We start from the raw sequence: 17,981 nt of genomic DNA, 5'->3' as shown, positions 1-17,981 counted from the left end.
ACAAAGCTGCTGATGCGGAGGGACAACTGTTTTGTGGTGCACTGCCTTTAAAAATATTTTTAAATAATGGAAATTGCGTTTTAAATATCTGTTAAATTGTTTTTAATCAGGTTTTTAAAAGTAACATCATTATTTAATTATTTCTTTAAACTTTTGTAAAAAACCAGTGTTACCTTAATCTTTTTAAAAACTATTGTAATCTGCCTTGAACCCTAACCCTGGATCCCATAAATTCAGTGAATAAAATAGGAACAGGGGTTTTCAAGTGAGGTTAGAGAGACTCCTGCCTCAAACTCTGGGGAGAAGCTTCAGCATATAGGGCTTGATAGATGCCAGAGGTCTGAAGAAGAGCCTCCCAGGTTCCTAGACAGCAGGTCCTGGTTCAAGTCCTGGGGCATTTCCAGGCAGGGCTCCAGACAGAATTGTGCCCATCATCCTGGAAAGCCATGGCTGCTGCCAGTCAGAGCAGGCAAGACTGGGATGCTTAGCCCAAGGCTCTCCTCCTCCTCCTGTGCAAAAAGAAGGACCTGGGTTGAGTCTCCAGGGAGGTCTGGGAAGGGTTTTCTTGGCACGTTTCTTCATAGGAGGGTTTGCCATTGCCTTCCCATGAAGCCGAGAGAATGTGACTTCCAACTTGTCTATACCCTTCTTACATCCTTCTTAAAATGGGGAGCCCAGAACTGAACACAGGGCTCCAGATGAGGCTTGACCAGCGCAGAATATAGTTGGACTATTACTTCCTCTGGCTTGGAAACGATCTTTTATTGAAGCAAACTTTCAGAGACCATTTGCTGTCTGCTGGCTCATGTTCAGTTTATGATCAACCCAAGATCCTTTTCACATGTATGTAGTTCTGTGGAGCCAAGAATCCCTCTTCCTTTCCCTGTGCATTTACTTTTTTGTATCTCTGTTGCATTCTATTTTGTTAATTTCAGCCCAGTTCCTTTGGATTCTGTTCCTGTCTTCCAAGTTTTCTATCATCCCATGAAAGTCTTGGCCATCCAGGACCATGGAGGAGAATATTCCCCCCTTTTCCTCTGCCAAACCCTCCAAAACATCCCCTGTTTTACTCTGGAGAGATGTATATTTGGTCCTGGATGCGGATTCAAACTCTGGAGATGCACCTGCCATTTTCTTACCTTGCAGCCCCCAAGTGATTTGGTATCTGAGGAGCGGGTCAAATCTTCCTTGGTCTGGTGGGCCTGGCCCCACAAATTATAGCTGTGAGGTTTAGATGTGGGATCCCTGTTTGTGTGACCCTATTTTCTGGCCAGAGAGCCAGCCATGCCAAGGCTCTTCATGGCAGAGGGCTCCTGCTCCTCCAGCCAGCCTTGCAGGGTGGGCCATGCATTTGCAAGCATCAGCTGCCTCATAGAACCCTACAATCTGAGAGATGGAAGAGACCTCAAGGGTCATCCAGTCCGACCCCCTTCTGCCATGCGGGGAGACAGAACCAGGGCCCTCCCTGGCACAGAAAACCTCCAAAGAAGGAGACCCCATTACACCCCAAGAAATAACTCTCACAAGACTACAAGCCAGCTGAGGCAGATAGATTGAGCAAAAGAACCACAGAGTTGGAAGAGACCCCCAAAGGTCATCCAACCCCCAACATGCAAGAAGACACCATCCAAGCACTCCTGGCAGATGGCCATCCAGACCACCATTTTCCAATGAAGTATCTTCTGCTGTCAAACAGCTCTTACTGTCAGGAGGTTTAGGTGGAATCTCTTTTCCTGGAGCTTGCACCCCTTGCTCCATTGTCTCCTATTCTCTGGAGCAGCAGAAAACAAGCTTGTTCCATCCTCAGCATGGCATCCCTTCAAATACTTATAGAGGGCTATCATATCACCCCTTAACCTTCTTTTCTCCAGGCTAAACATCTCCCTAAGTCCTCACAGGGCTTCATGGTTTCCAGACCCTTCCCCATTTTGTCTCCTCTGGACATGTTTGGGCTTCTCAACATCCCACTTGAACTGTGCTGCCCAGAACTGGACACAGGGTTATTCCTGGTGTTCTCAGAGGCTGACCTTCTCTGTCTCAGGCCACGGTTCCATCCCTGCCACTTGCCATGGGATGGAAGGTCATGCTCTGCGCATACTGGTCAACCATAACTCTTTGAGCAAACAATGTGCCCATGCAACTGAAACCTTTGTGGGTTCAGACACTCTTCAAAGGCACCTTTCTCCCAAACTCTCAACGCTTCTCCTTTCCTCTAGTGGCATTGCAGCCCAAGGCTGCGGAATGAATGCAGTCTGACACCACATTTAACGGTTATGGCTGAAGGCTATGGCATCCTGGGATTTGTAGTTTGTAGTGTTACTATTTATTCATTCCATTTACTGTATTTATATCTGGCGCTTCAGCCACAAAGGCTTACAGACAGTTACAGAGAGTGGTGCCAGTGCCCTCAGACAGAGAAGAAGCCCAAATGTCTCCCAAAGCTACAATTTCCATGGCAATTAAAGTGGTTTTAAAGTGGATTATTTCTGCCATGCGGATGCGGCAAATGCCTTCCTTCCAAACACCTGGCAGCCAAACCTAGCTCTCTTGCAGGATCAGATCCTTGCAAGGCCTTCTTGTCTTTGGCAGCGGAAACCCCAAACCCAAGGAAGCCATACTAATATCAGGCACCTTGGCGTTTTATAAAGACATCCATGCAATTTATGAATGAAATAAAGGGGGGGGGGCTGTTTGGTCTGTATTTCTGCAAGGAATGAAAGGAATTTTACACATAAAGAAAGGCTTAAATCTATAAGGGAACTAAATGGAGACCCTGAGCCTCTTGGCCACTTAGTTCTGCAGTAAATGAATTTGGTATATACAGTACATGCAAGCCATTTATGAATGAAAGACATAGGGCTGGCAAACCTGTTTGGTATTGATTTCTGCAAGGAATCCAAGAAGTTGCAAGAAGGAAAAAACAGACAAAAAGCCACATAGAAACACACTAAGAAAGCCCAACACTCTGCCAATGCAACCGCAAGCGACAACGCCAGGTGTGTTTGTGTGTGTGTGTTGTATGTTGTGTGTTTGGGCAGTTCTTCCCATCCCTTTTCCTGGCCTTTCCTGGTTCTCTGGAGGGTTGGAAAGGAGTCAAGGAACCCAAGGAACCTTTGCAAAAACACAACAGACAACACACATTTCCAGAGGCACATTTGGGCTCTTTTGGGGTCATATTTTATTGATAACTTACAAAAGCCATAAACTAAAACCCAGAGAAGAGCATCATGCACATGTTCCTTGTTTTCTATTGCATGATTCAAACTTTGCAGAAGTACCAAGCGTCTTCGCTCTTTATAGTTTGGCTTTTTTAGACAAAATACAAGATAACAACTAGGTTGTGAACATCAACAACTCCTGGACCCCAAACAGGACCCCCTTTGGCCCCCCTCGGTTCCCCTCCAATCCCAGCCCCGACCGACCCAGCTTAGCAAGCGCAGGCTTCGCCTGAAGCTCCCAGGAAGGCCACAGGTCCAACGGAAGCAAAGAGTTGGATCCCTCGAAATGGAGGACGTTACGGGGGAAAAGGAGGACCCCGCCCCATCAAAGCCCTAAACCTTGCTCTCAATGTAAATGGATTGCTTCTTCTTCTTCCTGTTGGAAATGGAGGACCTTTGGGAACCCCTTCTGCAGGAGGAGGCTGGGATGGAGGACGCCTCCGGGAAAAGGAGGACGGGTCTGGTTTACACCTTGGGAGGAAGGGGGCTCCGTCGGACCAAGCCTTCCTCCTCCTCCTCCTCCTCCTCCTCCTCCTCCTCCTCTTCCCTTTAGGCTTCTTCCTCTTTTTAGACTTTGTCTTCGTCTTCTTCCCTCTTCCTCCCATTCTTCCTCTTCTTGTTGTTCTTCCTCCTCCTCCTCCTCTCTTTTTCTTTTTCCTCTTCCTTCTTTCTCCTTTTCTTCTTCCTCTTCATCTTTTTAGTCTTCTTCCTCCTCTTCTTTTTAGACTTTTTTGATTTCCTCCTCTTCTTCTTCCTCCTCCTCTTCCTCTTCTCCTTTTCCTTCTTCTCCTTTCCTTCCTTCCTTGCCGCTCTTCTTCCTGGGGCCTGCTGCCCTCCCCCTTTCCTCCCTCCCAGAAGGGGAGGGGCGCCTGGCCTGGCTCCTTCTCTCTCTCTCTCTATAAATGGCCCTCCTCCTCCTCCTCTTCCTCCTCCTCCTCCAAGCCTTGCCTCTGTCCGCTGGGGAGCCCAGCCTGACTCGGACTCGGTCTCTGCTGCCTCTGCTGCTGCCTCTGGCCCGGGACGACAGACGGAGGGACGGAGGGAAGGAAGGCAGCCCATCCACGCGTGACCCTGCTGTTGGCGATGCTGTGGTCGGGCTTGGAGGTGCTCTCGGCGCTGGCCACGGCGGCCGCCTGCCTGGTCTCGCTCTCGCTGCTTCTGGCCGTCGCCCAGCAGCTCTGGCAGCTCCGGTGGGCGGCCACGCGCGACAAGGGCTCCCGGCTCCCGCTGCCCAAGGGCTCCATGGGCTTCCCCCTCGTCGGGGAGACCTGCCACTGGCTCCTGCAGGTAAGCCAAAGAGGACAGGGAGGAGGGGCTCAGGGGGTCCGTGGCTCCCCACGCGGGACTCCCCAAGGGAGGATCCGTGGACTAGTGCACACTCGTGGGGGACTTTCTCCTGGTTGCTGCAGGTAAGGGAGAGGACAGGGGACGGGAGGAAAAGGTGGGAAAAGGATGGGCTGAGGGGGCTTCGTGGGGCCCCACGAGGGACAGGAGCTCCAGGCTCACCCTCGCCAAGGGCTCCATTGAGTTCTCATTCGTGGGAGAGAGAGACCTGCCACTGGTTGCTCCAGGTAAGGAAGCGGGAAGCGGGCGAGGGCAAGCGGGGAAAGGGATAGACTGAGGAGGCTCCGTGGGCTCCCACGCGGGGCAGGAGCTCCAGGCACACCCTCCCCAAAGGATCCAGGGGCTTCCCGCTCGTGGGGGACAGCTGCCACTGGTTGCTCGAGGGAAGAGAGAGAAGGCGGCAGCAGGGGAAGAAAGGAAGCAAGGAGAGGCTTTCGCGCCTCGCCGGGAAAGCGCGGACCCCACGCGAGACCACCCCTCTCGGCCACATGTCCTTGCAAATAACCCCCACGGGTGAGAATTCCTTTCCATAAGCTCACAACCCGGACCCTTTCCACCCTCCACCAGCCCCCCTCCCCACGCATTTCGTGGAAGGCTCCCCCCCCTACTTACTTCTAGGAGCCCCCCCCCCCCCAAAGTCTCTCCCCACTCCTTCCCCAAATTTCCCCACCGGGACCCTCCCCTTTTCATTGGGGTGGGCTCCCTCGGTCTGCGGGACCTCTCATCCCCACGCGTGTTGGCGGGGAGATTGGGGAACTCCTGGCTGAGTGGCTCGGCTCCTGGGGGATTTAGGGAAGCCCCACGCGTGTTCGTGGGGCGCTGGAAGATCCCGAGTGAGTGCTTGATCGATGCCATAGGGACCACTCTCCTCCCCATCCCGCCTCCGTGGAAATGCTGGGCGAGTGAGAGTCCAGCAACTCTTTCTCCCCACGCGTGTCCGAGGCACTCGGTGGAAAAGGAACCCTGGGGAATTGGTGGCGCTGGCATCGCCCTTTTAAGAGCCAGGTTCTAAAGGGGATCCCCCTCCTCGCCTGGGAGATGGGGCAGGTGGAAGGGACACGTGTGCGTGTGAATGCGTGCATCCATGAATGAATGGTGAAGGGACGGGGATTGGAAGGCATGCCCCGTTTTGGTGGGAGAAGCTAAAACTTGGAGGACCCGTGGTGGGGTGGATTCCCACGTCCACGCGTGTTTCCTTGAGGTGGAAACCTTGGCGAGGTTCAGAGTGTGTTAAGCGACTTAGTGATTGGGGGTGCAAACGGGTTTGATTAGGAGTAGGAGACCCGCGTGTCGTGTGAACGGGGCACCCACGCTTCTTGCCACGATGGCGCGTGACAGAGTCCAAAAACCAAGGAGGATGCTCTGGGGTTTTTCTTTCTGGAAGAGGAAACCTTGCGTTTCCATCAACTGGAGAATTGCTGCTGCTGCTGTTTTGCATGGATGCCAGTGGGATGCCAGGGTCCTCCTATCCCTAGGGAAACTGGATCCCAAGGGGGGATCTGGCGATGCCAGGGGATCCAGCGAGGGAGGGATCCCTCCTTTAGGGTGGTCCTGGGGCAACCCAGGGGTTAACCACCCGTCTGAGCTCAATAGGGCTTTCTTTGGGAGCGAAAATGTCTCAGGTTTTTACAGGGGGCTCAGAGGACCCCCCCCCCTTTTGCACCAGGCTCCATCCAAGGCTAAAAATACAAAAATGGTTGTATAAATTGGACTGGTCTGGAGAAAAGGGGGAAAAGGGAAAGAAGAAGCGGAGCGCCCTCCCGGCCACATAAAGGTGGCCTTTGTGCAGCCATGGAAATGTTGTACAAATAACCCTTTTATTAATGCCACAAAAAGTACTTTAATTATATTTACGCAGAGCAAGACACAGGGGTCACCTGAACATCGCCACAAACTTTCACAACCGGCCTTTTGTGGGGACTTCTTAAACGTAATAATGATAATAAGGCACCCCCTTTTCCTCCAAAAACTTGCCTCTTTTTTGTAAGCCCCTTTTGCAAGAGGACGGTGGGATTTAAAGAGACCGTTCCCCTTGTAAAGACACACCTTTGGAGGGAAATCACAAAAAGGGTAAGTGTGCATGGATGCCTTTGTGGAGCCCCACACACTCTCCCAATTTTGGGTGCAGATCAATATTATAAATGTATAGGGAGCCAACTTGGATTTTAACCAAGGTTGGGGTGCCCCAACTAAAGTGTGTGTATGTGTGTGTGTGTTGTGCACTTCTTCATGTCCTTTCGGACTTATGGCAACTCCTTAGTAAACCTATCTGGGGGCTTTTCTCAGCAAGGTTGGTTCAGAGAGGGCTTGCCATGAGGCCGAGAGAGTGTGACTTGCCTAAGGTTTCCATGGATGAGGTAGGATTCGAACCCCGGTCTCCAGAGTCGTCATCCGACACTCGGACCACTGTGCCACACTGCCCCCATAGGCTCCGTTGTTGAATGGTGAGTCAACCCAGAGGAAAATTTGGGGGATGCAGCGGCTTTCACCAAATCTGGGCTAAGAATAGGGACCGGGATCCAACATCATTGAGAGTGAGAGTAACATTGTGCTTGTGGAGTTATGCGGCAGTTGCGCAACACCGTCTCCTGGGTGGATTGCGACATTGCACCGTGGAATGTGTGCTACACATAGGTGGGCAATGCGATATCTGCACCAATGTGCCATGCCAAAAGTACACCTGTGTGCAACACTAAAGGTGCACCAGTACTCAATGCTACATGTGCGTTAGTGTGCGACGCTGAGGATATAACAATACTAAATGCTATATTTGCATTAATGTGCAATGTTGAGGGTGTGCCAATACTCAATGCCACATGCATATTAGTATGAAATGTTGAAGGTTGACATGTGCAGTGCTACATGTGCATTAGTGTGAAATGGGTGAGGACACATAGTGCTAAATGTGTATCATCGCAGAAGGTAAAGTGTGAATCAGTGCACTCCGTAAAATGTCCATGTGTATCAACTTTCGTCCATGTGCAACTTTCATTCCACAACATCTGCAAGCAGATGTTCAGCATCTGAGAAAAGTGCCCAACCGATTCCACAGGGGAACCTGCCTTTGTGTAACTCACCCAAAGGATGGGAGTCAATATTAAGGGCCCCCAAATATCTGAAGTGGCAATTTATGCCACCCTTATTGGTGCAATACATGTGGGACCCCTCCTATAGAGATCTTTTGGAGGGTCAGCTAGTCCTCTGGATCACTTTTGGGATCCCCCCCTCCCCAAATGTGGAGGTCTCTCTGCTTCCCCCATAGATGATTTCCCAGCCCTCCTTCAGTTTAGCCAAATCTCTAGCCAGGGAGCGATCCGATATTGGCAACACCAGAAGGGCTTTGGTGCTGCTACAGAGATCTCTGCATCTCAGCCTTTGAGTTGTGTGCGATTCAAGAATTTGTAAAGGACACCAGACCATTTCGGTACTTTGCTAATCCAGCCTAGAATATCTCTCTTCTCCCCGCCTTCAACTGAGCTAAATGTTAAATGGGACATGTATATAAGAAAGGGAAAAGGGGGGGCCAATCACCAAAGAGGAATTCAAACAAATAGCTAGCAGATGTAGAGGCAAAGCCAGAAAAGCTAAAGCGCAGAACGAGCAGAATTTTAGCCAAGGAAAATCCCAGTATGCCAATATGGGAGACCCGTTCTTAAGGCATCCCTAAAGGTGGGCACTAGGCAGCCTCTGTTCGAAATCCCCCAACGATGGAGGAATCTGCCACCTTTGGAAGAAGTCCACTCTGTCGGACTTACTACTAGGAAGGGCTCCCTAATTTTATTTGGAGATTTCGGGAACCCTCACCTTGCATTACATCCATGTTTTGGTGGCATAATGTGCAGCGTGCTCATGTTTATGTTCCTGGGTATCATGTTCCTGCCTGATGCCCATGTTCTAGGTCAGAAACCAAGATGCTACAAGTTCTGGAACCCAAGCCTTTATCAGGATAGAGGTAGGGATCTGGGGATGTTTTGCTTGGCGAAGAGAAGACGGAGAGGTGACATTGATAGAGGGATGTTGAAATGGTTGGAAGGATGTGTAGAAGAGGGATGGAGGGAGCTTGTTTTCTATCGCTCTTGCTGTTGATGTGTGCCTCCAAGCCCTTTCCAATTTATGACAACCCTATTGTGGGCTTGTTGTTTTTTTGGCACATTTGCCATTGCCAACCTCAAGTCTTGCAGATTCAGGGAGTCTGAGTCCATCCACCTTTAAAGGGGTTGACCTTATGCAAGTCACACTCTCTCAGCCTCAGAAAAAGGCAATGGCAAACCTCCTCTGAATCAATCTGGCCAAGAAAACCCCAATGATAGGGTCACCTTTAAGTCAGAAAGGACTTGAAGGCACACAACACGCGCTCTTCCTCTTTTCCTACTGCCTTCCTGCTTTACCAAACTTGGATCTTCTTTCCTAAAGGGCTTGTGCCATTTCCCCCAAATATTATTAGGAAGGACTTTTTAAATGTAAGAGCTAAATTGGATGGTAGGACGGACTCTCTGTCTTTGGTGGTCTTTCAGCAGAGGTTGGATAGGCATCTTCCAGGAGTGCTATGATTGTGGACTCCTGCATGGCAGAATGGACTTGGACTACATGACCTTTGGGGTTCCTTCCAACTCTATGATTCCCTGACTTTAGTCCCCTATGGCCAGAAGTCTTTGGGGAAATGATCTGGGGGCTGAAGGATGCCTTGGGCCACCACACACTGGGTTTATTTGGCCTCTGGGCGACCTTGCTCCCACTTAGTGGAGTGCATGGGTTGAGAGTCTGTGACCCCCCAAATGTTCTGCGTTTGCACCCCAAAGGAAAGGGCGACTGCAAAGACGTGTATGTGCGCATGCCTTCCAGTCACCTGTCGACCAGTGGGGGTGACCCCATGAATGTCATAGGGTTTTTCTGAAGAAAGGAATCCTCAGAGTTGGTTTTGCCAGTCCAGGGTGACCAGGTGTCCTCCTTTTCCAGGACACATCCTATATTCAAACCACCTGCCCAGAAGGAATTGCAAAATGTCCTCATTTTGAGCATGACTCACCCAGCTTGTTGTGGGCAATTGGCTTGTAAACTTCCTAGAGGGTGATGAGTTCACTGATAAGCCCCATAGAAATGTAAATGCTACTACGTACTGTTAAGAAGTACAAATTTACATTTATATATAGGAGTGTTTGTAGCTTATTTTTTCTTGATTGCCCTCCCTTATTAGGGCATCTGGTTACTCTGTGCCAGTTCCTTTCTCCGAAGCTCCTGGGGCTTTCTTTCGCCAGGTCCTTGGCTCCATTGCTTAGCATTGTGGGAGGTGCATCTGAGCATGTGTAGAGTCCTCTCACCACCAATGAGCAGCCACCACTTTTGGGGAGTTGGGAAATCTTCAGAGTTAATCTTGAGTTCCCAGATGTGGCACTCAGATTTAAGTGAAAATGACTGAGCATTAGTGAAATGTGATGCTCAGTATGCAAGTGATTGTGAAACACACAATTACAATGCACATCTGCTTCTGCAACCTTCATCGGAATGTAGCTGGGATCCTCTTAGTTGTGCTACACATGTGGGTCAAAATATTTGCCATAGTGCCATGGATGTATTCTGCGGACAGGGTCAGAAACAGAGTTGCACATAGGGTAGCAGTGCAGGCACAGTGTATTGCAATGACTGTACCTAGTTATTGCCATGCATTGTGCAGTATTGCTATTCTGCATGGCGGTTGCAGAGTGCAGGTGCAGTGTATTGCAATGACTGCACTTGGTTATTGCTACACATTGTGCAGTATGAAGCCCTATGAGGAACGTTTTAGGGAGCTGGGGATGTTTAGCCTGGAGAAGAGAAGATTAAGAGGTGATATGATAGCCCTGTTTAAATATTTGAAGGGATGACATATTGAGGAGGGAGCAAGCTTGTTTTCTGCTGCTCCAGAGACTAGGACCCAATGGAGCAACAGATGCAAGCTGCAGGAAAAGAGATTCCACCTCAACATTAGGAGGAACTTCCTGAGAGTAAGGGCTGTTCGACAGAGGAACCCATTCCTTCCTCGGAGATTATAGTGGACTCTCCTTCTTTGGAGGTCTTTAAGCAGAGGCTGGACGGTCATCTGTCGGGGATGCTTTGATTTAGATTTCCTGCATGGCAGAATGGGGTTGGACTGGATCAGGGCCCTTGGGGTCTCTTCCAACTCTATGATCCTATGAATCAGTGTGTCTGTGTGTGTCTGTGTTTGTGTGGAGGGATTGTGGTCTGGGGTGTCCCAGACCTTGCTGGGTTGAGATTTCACCCCTTGCGTCTCTCTTCTCTCCCCACAGGGCTCTTTTTTCCAGTCTTCCCGGAGGGAGAAATACGGGAACGTCTTCAAGACTCACCTGTTGGGTCGGCCCCTGATTCGAGTGACGGGGGCCGAGAACGTGCGCACCATCTTGATGGGCGAGCACAGCCTGGTCAGCACCGAGTGGCCCCGCAGCACCCGCATGCTCCTGGGGCCCAACTCCGTGGCCAACTCCATCGGAGACATCCACCGCCACAAGAGGAAGGTAAGAGAAAGTGGGGCTGCCTGCGGGGATATGTGGGCGCAAAGAGGGGGACTTCCTCTTCTCCTTATCCAAAGTGCGGACAACTGTCTTTCACAATCCACTTTGCAAACATGAACCATTCCAACGCGTGAAAGTTGAGCACTGGGCACTATTTTTTATTTTATTCTTTTATATGCAATCTGCTTTAATTTCGTAATTATTTAATTTTGTTTCAATGTGACACTTTTCTTTTGGGATTCCAGCGGCAATACATTTCCGATGCATCGCTTTATTTGCGCAATTGCGTGTGATAATCTTTAGTGCAATTACTTGCTGCTTTTGTTTTATTCATGAGACGCTTTAAATGCGCTTTAATCTCTCTATAATAGAGAAATTAGTCCCAGTGTAATAAACTCCTGAATCCCAGTTTTGAGAAAAGGCCGGGATATAAATAAAGATGATGATGATGATGATGATGATGATGATGATGATGATGATAACCCTATCTTGCAGAATTGAAACCCTGCTCTCCAGAGTCCAAAGCTCAAACCTTTATGTCAAGCTGTCTCTCTTTCCTAGACTCCCGCTGCCCTAAATGCCTGGGAAAGAGGCTTTGGGGATGTTAGGTTTCCCAGAACCCCCCAGCCAACTTTGGAAGGAATCCTGGGAAATGTAGTTCCTTGCAATGTGTCTGGGATTCAAGGAGAGGAGGTCCATCTAAGTGTCCTGGGCGCCCCCTGGACCTGGCCATGGCATTTTGGGGGCTTTTCTCTCTCTCTGTGTTGTGTGTCCTTCTGTTGTGTGGGGCAGAAGGCGAGGTGGAGACCCCCACTATCTTCCCTTGGGACCCCCAGAAAACAGCCTTTTTTGGGGGGGATTCATAGACCTAGATCTTGACTGTCAGAGCATTCCTTTCTTCCTAGAGTAGACCCATCGCATCAGTAGGATTTAAGCAGGTGTAGATCCTCCCTTCCACGTGTATTTTGCGTGTTTGCTCCCCTGGGGAGGGGCAGGACAGGAGAAAGATCTGGGACCCCTCCTTGTGCAAAGAAGACCCTAATTTTTTTTGGGGGGGGTTCCCCCAAGACCCTCCTAGGGCCCAGCAAGGGCAACGTTGCAAAAAAGGCGAAGGCAAGGGAGCTCCTGAGCATGGACAGAGCGCCTCTCCTGGGCAAAGGGGGGGTAGGGGATGTATGCCCCCCTAAACTGGGCTGGAAAAAGAGGGGAGAGGGGTCTTGGGGGGTCTACTGTTCTCTGTTTCCCGGACTTTGACTCCAGAAGCCAAAGCCAGGCTTTTGAGGAATTTAAAGCGGCGATGCTGCGGAGCCGGTGGGCCCCCCTTCGCTCCGGCCGATCCCCAGATCCTCTTCTTCGCATCTTTCCTGCAAAACGGGGGACCTCTTTTTTAGCCCCATTGAATCATGCGGGTGCAAGAGGGACACACTATCCCGAGTTGGCATTCTGGTTTGCATCCCGACATGCAAAGCATGGGTTTTGTTTTGTTTTTTTACAGCCAGAAATGGGAAGGGTTTCTTGGGAGGATTGCAACTCCCAGCATCCCCCAGCAATGTGTGCGTATGCGCACGTGTGCAAAATCCTATTCCCAGTTTACATTCTGAGGAGACCTACTAAACCAAATGACAATCCTTGCCCAGAGAGAACCATGGCAGAGTCCCTGCCCGTAGGAAAACGTGGAATGCTTGCCCTGTGTTTCCCTATGGCCAAGGACTGTCATTTGGTTTAGTTGGTCCCAATTCTGACATGCAAATCTTGACCTGTGAGCATGGTTTTTAGAGCCAGAAATCAGAGGACTACAACTCCCAGCACCCCCACCAATGTGTGTGTACTTGTGTGCAAGTGTGCAAAATCCTTTTCCCAGTTTGCATTCTGACGTGCAACTCCTGACTTCTAAGCCTGGTTTTGTTTTAGAGCCAGAAACCGATAGCGTTTTCTTGGGAGGACTGCAACTCCCAGCATCCCCTATGTATTCTATGCTTATTCTGTGTATTCCTTGCTTTGCAACTCTGGCCTTCTTCTTCCTCCTCCTCCTGCTCCAGGTGTTTTGGACTCCCATTTCTTAGAATCCCAGGCAATTGGCCATGGTGGCTGAGGCTTCTGGGAGTTGTAGTCCCAAACTAGAGGCCAGAGGTTGGTGCTGGGGCCTCTGAGCGCGTGCAGAGCGCCCTCCGCGGAGAGGAAGCCCCATTGCGGAGGGCCATTTACTCCTAGGAAAACCCTGCAGAACAGAAGGGGATCCTTGCAAAACTTTGCAAAACTGGGAGGGCGGGCTTCTAAAGGATTTAATGCCCAATGGGACCCTATGGCCCTTTAGAGTCCTTCCTGGGGGTTCCTGGGGGGTCAGCACACCCTTTGGGGAGATCTGGGCGACCCCCAAAACCTGAACTCGAACTTGAACTCGAGTAACCTGGAAAAGAGCCTGGCTCCGGATTTAAAAGGGCAATGCCAGCCCCATTGCTCTTCCAAACCCTTATTCTATGGTTGCCTCCAGACTGGAGAAATAACCCAGTTTGGCCCACGAGAAACTCCAACTCCCAGAATTCCATAGCCTTGAGCCAGAAAAAGAGTCAAAGTGGTGCCAAACTGGGTTATTTCTCCAGTCTGGAGGCAGCCAAAGACTCTTGTGGGACCACCTGCCTCTTAGCAGGGCTGCCAGACGTCCTCCAAACCACAAAGGAGGACAAGGCAGGGCAAAATGGAGGACAGCTGGAGATGGAGGGAGGACCTGACCCGAAGAAAAGCAGAGAAACACTCCTAAGAATTGAAATGCGTGATTCTTTTCGTGGTGTGTGTGTTTGTGTGTGTTCGAGATGTTTCCTACTTCTGGAAACCCCTAATGCTCCCATAAGGCTGAGAGAGTGTGACTTGCCCAAGGTCACCCAGTGGGTTTACATGGCTGACCAGGATTCGAACCCTGGTCTCCAGAGTCCTAGTCCTAAAGGGAACCTATCCTGGGGGTTTTCTTGGCGAGATTTGTTCAGAGGAGGTCCATCTGTGGCAATAGGGAATACAATGGCTTGTATGTTTCTAACTTTTGCGTTGAGTTGTATATCCTTGCATTTTAGGGTCTTCTCTAGTTCTTTCATAGCCGTCCTTCCCATTCTTAATCTTCTTCTGATTTCCTTATAACAGTCTTTAAACAGAGGCTGGATGGCCATCTGTCAATGGGGATGCTTTGATGGAGAGTTCCTGCATGGCAGAAGAAGGGGGGTGGGCTGGATCAGGGCCCTTCTTGGGGTCTCTTCCAGTTCTACGATTTTATGATTCTATGTTCTGCATGCAAGATGAACAGAGAGGGTGAAAGGATGCATCTTTGTTTGACTATTTATTTACTTGCCTTTCTCCCAGGATGCAGCTGCTTGTGAGAGTAGCTGAGTGCGGACTTTAGCAGTGAATGGGGTGTATTGGTGCAAGCGGTGCACAGTTCATAATGTGGTTTGCTTTGTGGCTGGTTGTGCAATGGCACACTCCATTACTGCAGCATTAGCTGTGATTGTGTCACTTTACACTACACAAAGTGTAGTGTAAATCTTGGGCTAATCCATGCAGGGCATAATTAGAGCATCCCTGAGAAGTGGGCCCCCAGCTGTCTCCATTTATTCCTCCAGCAACAAAAAGCCTCCAATTTCTGGAGGCAGTCAAACAACTCTCATCATTATTTGGAAGTTTTTCCTAAAGTTCATCCAAAATCTGCTCCCTTTTAAACTAAAACACCTCCCAATATAACCCCCCCAACCCCCCGTCGTGATTATTGTGTTAAATTATTGTGTTCTGTTCTGAGGAGGGGAGCTGCATCCACACTGCAGTAGTAATTTAGTTTGACACCACTTTCACTGCCATGGCTCCATGGTATGGAATCCTTGGATTTGGTGAGACGTTTAGAGTTTTCTGTCAGAGAGCTCTGGAGCCACGACAAATCACCAATCCCAGGATTCCACAGCATTGAGCCATGGCAGTTAATGGGGTGTCAAAAGTGGATTATTTCTGCAGAGCCTCAACAGACTGGCATCAAATGCCAGCATCGGGGCAGAGTGGGGGCATGGCGTCTGCATGATGAATGCCCCAACTCCATCCCCATACACATCTCCCCATACAATCCGCCCCGCACTCTTAGGACAAGTGGGAAGAACTTGTTAGAGATGCCAGCATCCAAACATGCTTCCACTTCCCAAAAAGCTTTTAGTATAGCTGCTCCTAGACTATGGAACGGACTCCAGAGGAGATTCGCCTCGTGACATCCTTGGAGATTTTCAAGAAGGCAGTAGAGACAGAGCTCTTCCGTTGCGCATATCCCCCTGACCTCCTATGAAGACCATTGGCATGGAACGAGAGCGCCTGACCCCGTGATTGATCGATGACTGATGTTTTATGTTTTTTAGCTGTGGTTTTAATTGTAACTAATGTTGTAATGTTATTGTGTTTTTTAACTTGGCTGTGATCCCGCCTTGATCCATTAGGGGAGGCGGGAAGATATAAATAAAAACTATTATTATTATTATTATTATTACACACCCCACTACACGATGGGTGGCATCACCGTGCTCCTGTGGCACTGCATCCAGATGACACAGCGCCAAAGGAGCACCGAAAAGCTGTGGCACCAGAGGCTATGGTGCCCTTTCCGTGGCACCACAGAAAGGCCAGATCAGGGCTGTGGGGAGTAGGTGCCACACAGCAAGGGATGCAAGGGATGGGATGGCCCTGGGAGGGGGGCTCTCCTCCAACTCTAGGATTTTGGGTATTCCTTCATGGCAGAAGAAGGGTCTGGACTGGATGGCCCTTGGGAATCCCTTCCAACTCTAAGGTTCTGTGTATTCCTGCATGGCAGGAGGAGGTTGGACTGGGTGGCCCTGGGGGGGATCTTCTCCAACTCTAGGATTCTGTGCATTCTGTGGTGCCAATTCCTGCCCTTGAGCATGTCTGAGATGTCCTTTGCCCATTGCACCATGTGCAGCAGCGGTGGCCACAGAAGGAGAAAGTTTTCTTCTTGCTCCCCTCCACCACCGCCGTCTCCTGGGCCAAGAGACCCTCAAGAGCCCTGGTCTTGTTTTCCATCCCTGCCAGCCTCAAGATGCTGCCATGCAGGAATACACAGAATCCTGACAGCGAGTGCCACCCGGCGAGCCAAAAAGGCCGGCTCCGTAAGATTTGCAAGTCCACTGAACCATCAAGTCGTGCATCCTGCCTTGAGCGCCAGCCAAGACCTGAGGCTCAGGAGGATGGAGGGGATCCGGTGCCAAGCAAATACGGCAACAGCCTGTGCTTATGTTAATCGGAAGAGGGCAGGCAGGCAGGTGGGGGGTTTCAGAATTTGGGTTTCACCCTGAAACCAAACCCTGCCCCTCCTCATTTCAACCTGGGCCTTATTTGAGCCAAAGAGTAGGGGCAAAACATTTCAGTCTCCCTGGAACTTCAGGTAGCTGTTCTGGAACAAAAGAATTCAGGAGAAGATTGGAAGTTGAAAAGCCCCAATTGGGATGATATCCAGGCTGAGCCTTCCTTAGCCGAAATGCTTGGGGCCAGAAGCATTTCATGTCTTGGAGTTTTTTGGATTTTCGATATATTTGCACATACATAATGAGAAACCTTGGAGATGGAGACAGGACCCAAATGTAAGCATCAGATTCGTTTAGGTGCCATATACACCTTATTCTATACACAATATTTCAAAGTATTTTTGTGGTGCTGCAATGTTTGCTTCCATTGAACCGTCCGAAAGCAAAGGTGTCGCTGGAGTTTATCTGATTTCGAGAGAGATTTAAGCACATTTAAAGCGGCCCACAAATAAAGCAAAAGTGGCAAGTAATTGGGCGAATGATGATCACACGCAAATAGCGCAAATAAAGGGATATCGGGAATCATTGTCGCTGAAATCCTGAAAGTAAAAAGATGTGCGTTAATGCTGCTTTGTGACCAATGGCGGCTTTTGTCCCAACCGCCTTCGCGTGATAAACTCCACCCAAGTGGACAACTTCATATTTGGCAATGTTTTGGATTTTGGAATTGCGGATAAGGGAGCCTCAACCTGAATATCCATAAAGCAAGATAAGGGCTTGTTGCCACATTGTGTATATTATGGATATAGTATGGATTCTCATTATAGTGGCAGATGTAGCCAAAGAATCTTCCTCAGGCCCATCGCATACTTCAAGGGAACGGACTCTTGATTAAATTTAATAAAACGCAAAGTGGCTTATAATAGAAATTAAAACAGAAATAGGAAAAACAATATATCAGAGGAAGGCAATGGTAGAAAACCTCCTCTGAGGAAATCTGGCCAAGAAAACCCCAAGAGAGGAAGCCATAAATCAGAATGGGAGCCAGCATTGCATAGTAGCTTGAATGTTGGACTAAGACTCCTAAAGACCAGGGTTCAAATCTCCATTTAGCCCTGGAAACTCACTGGGTGACCCTGGGCAAGTCACACTCTCTCAGCCTCAGAGGAAGGCAATGGCCAGCCCCCTGTGAACAAATCCCACCAAGAAAACCCATGATGGTTTTGCCTTTGGGTTACACTAAGTTGGAAACGACTTGGAGGTAGCCAGCCAAAAACGGTTAATATTGTACATTTTTTGGCACCTGCTGAGATTTGGTTCCAGGAACCCCCCCCACCCCCCACCCCCCCAGATTCCAAAATCCATGGATGCTCAGGTCCCATTAAATACAATGGTGCAGTAAAATGGTGTCTCTTATATAAAATAGCAAAACCAAGGTTTACGTTTTTGGATTTTGTTTTGAACATTTTCAAGCTGTGGATGGTTGAATCAGTGGATAAAGAATCTGTGGATATAGACGGCTGACTGTACTCTATCAATGCATCTTATTGGTCCCAATCAAGATGCAGTATCTCCAGTCATTTAATGAGGAAATGCACAGCAGAAAGGTGTTAGCCTTTTGTGCTGCAGCAAGGCGT

General features: G+C 49.5%; 1 protein-coding gene across 1 annotated transcript in view; it reads left to right on the top strand.

The window, feature by feature from the left end:
- The first annotated feature begins 4,171 nt into the window (after positions 1 to 4,171).
- The window catches only part of LOC121931946 (cytochrome P450 26B1), a 36,090-nt gene continuing 22,280 nt past the window's right edge, over positions 4,172 to 17,981 (top strand). The window contains exons 1-2 of the mRNA XM_042470121.1: positions 4,172 to 4,505; positions 10,847 to 11,071. Of these exons, the coding sequence (XP_042326055.1) occupies positions 4,302 to 4,505; positions 10,847 to 11,071 (429 nt within the window). The 5' untranslated portion in view covers positions 4,172 to 4,301. The remainder of the gene's footprint in view (positions 4,506 to 10,846; positions 11,072 to 17,981) is intronic.

This window comes from Sceloporus undulatus, chromosome 5 (genome assembly GCF_019175285.1).
Source record: "Sceloporus undulatus isolate JIND9_A2432 ecotype Alabama chromosome 5, SceUnd_v1.1, whole genome shotgun sequence".
Taxonomy (NCBI): Eukaryota; Metazoa; Chordata; class Lepidosauria; order Squamata; family Phrynosomatidae; genus Sceloporus; species Sceloporus undulatus.
This window is presented reverse-complemented; position numbering and strand designations above follow the sequence as displayed.